Source organism: Aricia agestis, chromosome 16, assembly GCF_905147365.1.
Source record: "Aricia agestis chromosome 16, ilAriAges1.1, whole genome shotgun sequence".
Classification (NCBI taxonomy): Eukaryota; Metazoa; Arthropoda; class Insecta; order Lepidoptera; family Lycaenidae; genus Aricia; species Aricia agestis.
Genome location: NC_056421.1, coordinates 2,191,331 through 2,199,495, shown reverse-complemented (window position 1 = coordinate 2,199,495; position 8,165 = coordinate 2,191,331). Strand labels below are relative to the sequence as shown.

General features: G+C 35.6%; 1 protein-coding gene across 1 annotated transcript; it reads right to left on the bottom strand.

Annotated features, from left to right (window-relative positions):
* Nucleotides 1–1,290: 1,290 nt before the first annotated feature.
* On the bottom strand, nt 1,291–8,165 carry LOC121734732. The gene is made up of 5 exons (XM_042125333.1): nt 7,968–8,165; nt 3,648–3,747; nt 2,329–2,571; nt 1,970–2,099; nt 1,291–1,895 (listed from the first exon to the last, which is right to left on the bottom strand). The coding sequence occupies exons 1-5, from the start codon at nt 8,006–8,008 to the stop codon at nt 1,315–1,317; spliced, it is 1,095 nt and encodes a 364-aa protein (XP_041981267.1). The 5' UTR covers nt 8,009–8,165; the 3' UTR covers nt 1,291–1,314.

Below are 8,165 nucleotides of genomic sequence, written 5' to 3'. Positions count from 1 at the left end.
ATATTTAAATAAATTGCACACATTACAAGGGCAATACCCATGACTTAGGTACTAATAACTCCCACATTGGTTTGGGTGACGGTGGCCGGTTTCACTGAAACCTGGCCAGATACGCAGGAGTAATTTTATAGTGCCTAAGTGTGTGCGCAGTACACAAGAGCACTCTCTATTCCTTTTACTCTCATAACCCAGTGGGACGGAAGACTGACACGACTGGCGAGAGGTTTGGCGCAGGACCAAATTTTACATGCTCATCAGACGCATGGATCATCTTACTTGTCAGACAATCAGGTGATCAGCCTGCATTGTCCTAACCAAACTTGGAAATAACAGTTTCCAACGCGGGAATCGAACTCACGATCTCCGAGTCAAGAGCCATGCTCTGAACCATTGGACAACGGGCGACTACGACTTACTAAGTTAAATGACTGAATTATAATTACTAGCTGTTTGACCGAGCTTTGCTCGGTATTGGATAAAACACGAATAAAATAACATTTTCTAAAAATGATTCCTAGCTAGATCGATTTATCGCTCCCGAAACCCTCTATATACTAAATTTCATGAAAATCGTTGGAGCCGATTTCGAGATTCCAATTATATATATACAAGATATTATAACGCCTGCGTGGTCTAGTGGTTAGAGCGTCGCTCTCGACTCCGGAGGTCGTGGGTTCGAATCCCGCGTTGGAAACATGTTATTTACAAGTTTGGTTAGGACAATGCAGGCTGATCACCTGATTGTCTGACAAGTAAGATGATCCATGCGTCGGATGGGCATGTAAAAAGTCGGTCCTGCGCCTGATCTCTCGCCAGTCGTGTCGGTCTTCCGTCTTACTGGGTTATGAGAGTAAAGGAATAGAGAGTGCTCTTGTGTACTACGCACACACTTGGGCACTATAAAATTACTCCTGCGTACCTGGCCCGGTTTCAATGAAACCGGCTACCGTCACCGAAACCGGTGTGGGGAGTATTATTATTATTATATATACAAAAATTGCTCGTTTAAAGATATACGATAAACATTATTATCTGCCCTACACAAAACGATCACTTTTAGTAGATATTAGATAAGATACACTGAATAAACCAAATATTATAAATCGCTATCACTAATGGGCTTTCCAAATATTTGTTGCAAAAATGAGACGTCATTCTGTGTAAAAATGATAAAAAATGTTAGTGCTAAAAGAGATCCCTGTAGTACACCATATCTGTTTAATTATAACTGGATTTAGAAATAAAGAAAGTCTTCGAGCAACATAAACTTTATTAATATCATGTATAATGTATAAAGCATTTGATAAAATTAATTTACACTCTTTCAATAACTGAACTTGTTCCGACATTGAACTGTGTTTCATCGTATATAACGGGCGTATCACATAGGTCTGTCTTCTCTTCTTTGATGACTATTGGTCTTATAGCTAATGTGGTTGGTCTTTGAGGTCTATATTTATTTGTATCTCTTATATTATCTTCTTCGTTTGTTTGTGAAGTTGGTGTAGCCGTATGCACACCTTGAAGTATATCTTGATTAAAAATTATTGGATTATCTTTAAAATTTAAAGTTTCTTCGCTTTTGTTTTCTGTAGAACTTAATGCTTCAGGAGTAATAGGCAACATATTTTCAATAGTTTGAGCTGCAGCTACTGGCGTTGCTCCAACATTATTAACATAATTGTTTACATGCGGACAATCATTATCGTGTCTAACAAAGCATTTACAAGTGATGCAATGAGGCTCACTTCTTGTATCCACAGGAGTTTCTGGTGCACTTGTTATATGCGGCCTGATTATTTCAGGGGTTATACCAAAGTCTTTGACTATTCTAGATTTTCCAGAAATATCCTTGTATTTACTGTGTATTGCCAGAAGATTGTAGCCTTCGAACACTGGAAAAAAACATAAATAAGTAAGTACATATTTTTAGCATTTTTGTCAGATGACAGAGAATTGCAACACTTACTAAAGTTGATAAACAACATTCCTTTGGCTAGGTACCTCAAGAGTATGCCACCAATGATAGATAGACATCCGTCGAAAATCCAGCAGGGTACGCCTATGTACAGTAACAACTTCAATGAGCGACGCCTTTTCTAAAATGGAATAAATCACAATCAAAATCTTTCTTTTATTGTTCTTTTTGTATTTGGAGTGAAAGATTTTTCTTTCACTCCGAACACAAAAATTGAGCTTACTCAGGTGCACCGTCTAATATCAAGATCAACAACTAAGTAGTTTTAACTCATTGATGCCAGAAATTTCCATGACTATGACATAACACATGCTAAAGAGCAAAAAATCTTTTGAAATACTAATAATTACCTTATAAAGAGCGTAAATAGTCCACAGGTTTCGGACGATACAGAAGAGTTTGAAGTGACTCCAGATGATCAAGTAGGCTACCAAGCCGTCCAGTATCATGAAAACACTATTCAGGTCTGCTGGCTGCTCAGAGTCGAGGAATTCTTCCAAGGTGGCCATGTCAGCATTGCGAATCCTCTTCCTCGCGTCGATCACGGAGAGGAGTAGGAAACAGTTGAATATTATTGACGCTGCTGTTATCACCTAGAAATATTCTACAGTTTGAGCTAAAATTTGATATATATTAGTGGAGCGCCCAGAGGTTTTAACCTCCGAAAATTGTAATAGTGAATGGATTTTTGTTTTGGAGATGTCATTATCTTTTTTACACTATAACTTGCAAAGTTTACCAAAATTTTTTTTTGTGCTTTTATTTTTTTATTTACTTAAGTACTTAATTAAAAATTAATATTTCACCATATAAGACCGATTAAGAAATTTTTTTTCTTGTACCTGTTATTTAATGACTCTTATCCGATTGTTCACATTGAAAATTAACCAAAAACATAATTTTTGAAAAAGAAAGTTTGCTTTGCTAAGCTAAATACAACTTTTAGATTTTTGCAAAGTTTTTAGATATTAACGCTCGTCGTAACCAAGATAAAAGGGTTTGGGTAGATTTAAGGGTTGTATCAAAAAGTGTGTTACACGTTCTTATTGTGCGTATTTAATTTTTAGAAAAATGATAAGTTTTAAGTACTTAAAAACGTTTTAATATCTCAAAAAATTTGTTGAGCAATTATTTAAGTAAGAGCTAAAACATTAAATGCATCGACAAATAAAAGGCTTTTTCTAGCCTTTGAAATATATAAATTAAACTTCCTACTTAAAGAAAAAAAAAATTGGATGCTCCAAATCTCACGTACCTACATACTAAAGACGCATGATGCGACCTATGTTTGGAAAATGCTTACCTGAATACAAAAAATATCAGTTCTTAACCTAATTTGTATTGTTTCCTGTATGTTTTAGCGAATATAATTGATGAAAAAAGGAAATAAAATTTGTACTATCTTATAAATTGATTTATAGGCCGATTAATTGCGTTAATTATTTAGGCTATGTCAAGCCTTAACAATAAATCGCGAATAACACTAAATTAACATCACCCGATTAAATAAAATGGCTCGCCGCTTTCTACTGCGTCTGAAATCAATTTCTAAAATGTACCATCGAAGATTCAAAGGCAGGTGGCAGACCTCCATCATTTGGTCGAGTTATATCAATTCAATATGAATCGTTGCCGGCTGATCGTTGCATCTTTTTTCTCTGGTACTCACCACAGTAGCGACTGATCTGATGTAGATCCCGGTGGAGAGATCGCAGCATCCGCAGTACGAGGTGAGCTCCGGCCTGTTGCACCGAGTCCATGTTTTTAAACTGAAAAAAAAACTTCATAATTCAGACGCTCTCAAGCAGTAGCGGCGTTAGGTACAGCGACTCTCGGAGACGATTCGAGAACTCGACAGGGGGTGCCAAAGAAATCTCGCCCAGGGCATCAGGGCGCTGGTAGTACTTAAACCGGCACTACTTGCAAGGCTACGTATATAGTCCTTAACAAGTAGTTAAACTAACCCATCTAATGAGGCATCACTCTATATGCGTGGGAAAATTGAGAAACTTTAAAAATTTTGAAACTGAATACCTCAAAACAGACTAGTCCTATCAGTTTATAACTCGAATTAATAGTAAGGTGTAACAATAAGATCCAATGGAAAATATATGGTTATAACTTAGATCTTATACAACAGGTTACAATAATTCAAGACGTGAGTGGAAGAATAAGGTAAGTAACTTCCGTTTTTTTGCTTAAATAAAGGCTTTAGGGCCGGAATAACTATTTGAAATAGAAAAATTAAATTCCATTCTATTCGATTCTGCTTCCACACCGGTTTCGGTGACGGTGGCCGGTTTCATTGAAACCAGGCCAGCTACGCAGGAGTAATTTATAGTGCCCAAGTGTGTGCGCAGTACACAAGAGCACCCTCTGTTCCTTTGACATCTATTGGCGAATAATAATACTATTATGTGAGCAACTAATTGTTTCAACGACCAGCAGATGGCGTTATTAAGTAACACGAAGTCAATGAGTGTTTGCTATACCGAGCAAAGCTCGGTCATCCAGGTACTGAACATTGTAAGGAAAAAATGAGTTATTGTCTGTATGTTACGAAATGTTACTTGTTCGATTTTCCCACTAACGTCTTCATTATTATAGTGGTAATAAATAATAACTACCGTACTTGGTTAGTTATATAGTATTTCGTCTGTGTTGTCTAACGTTATTTACATTCACATTACTGATAATTGCTGTAAAATGACCGACTCATGAAGGCACTTACAAAAAAAAATTAGAGCTAAGCGCCAAAATTATTAAGAATAGCTGTTGCCCGCGACTTCGTCCGCGTTAGCATAGTATCACGTCCCCAATTATTGTTTATTGTACAAAAATATTCAATGTACAGAATTGACTTTCCTACGATTTTATTATATACTAGCTGTTGCCCGCGATTTCGTCCGCGTCAGCAAAATGCGATAAAAAAAGAAAATGAAATATCTACCTTAAAATTGAGTTCCAAAATTCCACCGTAACATACATACTTACATACATGCAGATCAAGTTAAATAAAAGCTTTTAAAAAGAGACAAAGTTTCCCCTTCCTTACCCAAATAGTAAAAACCGGCTAAGTGCGAGTTGGACTCGCCCATGAAGGGTTTCGCAGCAGCTATAAGGTTTATTTTGATTTATTTTTATATTTCAGTTGATTTAATGAAAGAAAAGTTTAGGTTTACCATTTACCAATTTATATTGACGTATAAAAAACTACCTGCTAGATCTCGTTCAAACAAATTTTCGTTGGTAGTTTCTATAGTAATGTACATCATATAGAAGTTAGAGGGGGGGGGGACACATTTACACATTTTACCACTTTGGAAGAATCTCCCTCGTAAACTATTCAGGTTAGAAAAAATTGATATTAAAAACCTCAATATTATGATTTTTTAAGACAGGGACACGCATATATTAGATGAAAAAAGTTTTTTTTCAGTTGTACCAATGGGCACCCCTAAAATGTTTTAATATTTTTTGCATTTTTGTATCAAAATCTTAATGCGGTTCACACATTACATCTACTTACCAAGTTTTAATAGTATAGCTATTATAGTTTCGGAGAAAAGTGGCTGTGACATACGGACGGACAGACAGACAGACAGACATGACGAATCTATAAGGGTTCCGTTTTTTGCCATTTGGCTACGGAACCCTAAAAATCAGTCAACAAACGGTGGAACAATAATATAATCAAAGGCAAGATTTTTACAATAATGTGATGATTCATGGCATTATTATAGTGATGATGATGATTAGTATTATTGACACATTGACATAATAATATGCTTTTAGTTGCTGAAACAACGGCAAAATTGCCGAGCATATTTTATCTATGAGGATTCAAGAGTTCTGTACAGCAAGTGTTCTTCGGAACCAGGGTGTACTTCAGCGCAAATTCTTATTTTTTGGTAGTTTAAGCTTAAAATCCTTCAGAAAAACGTAAAATCACTATTATGTTTCTACATAAATGTCCTTCTTGTCGATTTCTTATGGATTGTATCATCAGATCATCACTTTTGTGATCATGTTACTAAATTTGGGCTACATCTCATACAACAACAAAATTATGGAAATCGGTCTACAAACGACGGAGTTGTCCGCGAACCAATATAAAAAAAGTGAAATATGTCCTCCTCCTTTTCGGAATTCGGTTAAAAAGTAGCCTAAGTTATGCCTTACTACATCAGCTATGTGCCAAAAAAAGTCCCGTCAAAATCGCTCCAGCCATTTCAGAGATTATCCGGAACAAACAGACAGACAGACATACAGACAAAAATTGTAAAAAATGTTGTTTTGGTGTATATACCCTATATACATTCATATGCATCTAGTAAAAAACGGTTCTTTCAATATTACAAACAGACACTCCAATTTCATTTATATGCATGTATGTATGTATGTATGTATGGATGTATAGATATACATAGATGTACATAGTTCTTTATTTAGGAATTTCACGCAACCGTACATTTTTCCGCAAAAAATAGCCCTTGTCCCTTCAAGTGGTCTATTCTTCATGTTTGCCATAACATAAAAAGTGCTCCAGTAGTTCTTAAGATAATAAGCAATTTCAAATAATTTCCCTCCGTTTTTTCCACATTTTCCTCTATTTCTTTGCTCTTATTAGTCTTAGCGTGATAAAATATAGCCTTCCTCAATCAATGGGCTATCTAACACTGAAAGAATTTTTCAAATCGGACCAATAGTTCCTGAGATTAGCGCGTTCAAATAAGCCCTTTTATATAATTTTCCCCGTTTTTTCCACATTTTTCTCTATTTATTCGCTACTATCAGTCTTAGCGTGATAAAATATAGCCTATAGCCTTCCTCAATCAATGGGCTATCTAACACTGAAAGAATTTTTCAAATCGGACCAGTAGTTCCTGAGATTGGCGCGTTCAAACAAACAAACAAACAAACTCTGCAGAATTATAATTATATAATATAATAATATTTGTATAGAAAATAGATGCGTGATGATCTTAAGCTGGCTTCAGAGCTATCGACGGTACGTACGGTCTGGCAACAGGGCCCAATCTAAGGGGGGCCGAATCGGGCAATTGCCCAGAGCGGCGAAAATTCGGAGCAGCAAAGACTCATTAGTTATTTTTCAAGTTTCAACCTTCATGTTTGAGAACTTTACCTCCCAACCTACTTCATGTTGGATAGTGGAAATATTTTAGTAGTTTACTTAAATATTCCCTCATCTTGCTCATAACTTATGTTTTTCTGATAGGTTTTCTGCGTGTAAAGGTTGGTGAAAATGTTCTCTACCCGGAGTGGCTAAAAAGCTAGATCGGGCCCTGGCTGGCAATACTTGCGCCGGGAGCGGGTGCATATTTTTTTATGAAACTTATTATCCGCGCGCTCTCCGCCCTCTTTATCGGAAATGGTTCACCGTACATACGTACCGTACCATAAAAATTTTATTTGAACAGAAGTTGTAGAGAATTTTGTATTCTACATTATGGTAATAAATACAAATATCAAAAAAACCCATAGGAAATTAAATACATCATTATTTACAAAAAAAAGGGCAAAAACCGATTTTGTGACCTTTTGACCTTGAAATTTAATAGTTGCGCACACCCTACCATATGTAGGTTTTGAGACAACATTGAGGGAGCCAATATACAAGTATTTAAAGACTTACAGCTGGGTATCTCGAATTCCGAGGTTCCTACCTAATTTAAGCCTAATTTGACTGGACCACATCAGCTGCTCTAGTCGATCTAACACTTTGCTCGTCTTGTTTAATTTGTGAGTTTAATGCATAATAATTAACTTTTTTACTTCACAATTTTATGACTATAAAAAATAATATAACTTGATCTTTATTTTAAGATAAATAGGGATAAGCAAGTAGCATAAGTAGTATAAATTAGCTCTAATGATAGGTTTCTAATTGTTGTTTAAATTAATTTGGTTTGGACTGTGGAGAGATTTCACCTACATAATATGTTCAAACACTCTTTGAAAAACTTACCTTCCTTTCAGACTTTTCTTGAACTTCTCATATAATCCCATTTTTACGCATCACATTTATATCGAAAAACTGAGATTTGATCCATATGAAGCCTGATTGTAAATAAATATTATTTACTTTATGACTTAAGTTTGTGTATGTTTTGCAACATTTGCCAACGTAATGATTTTATCGGATAGATAACATATGCGTCCATTG

Bases quoted from the DNA above. Each gene is read 5' to 3' on its own strand.
- LOC121734732 (XM_042125333.1), bottom strand. From the start codon at position 8,008: ATGGGATTATATGAGAAGTTCAAGAAAAGTCTGAAAGGAAG. The intron at 2,572-3,647 runs GTGAGTACCAGA...GAATATTTCTAG, and splicing joins TCAGATCAGTCGCTACTGTG to GTGATAACAGCAGCGTCAAT. The intron at 1,896-1,969 runs GTAAGTGTTGCA...GTTTTTTTCCAG, and splicing joins AATGTTGTTTATCAACTTTA to TGTTCGAAGGCTACAATCTT.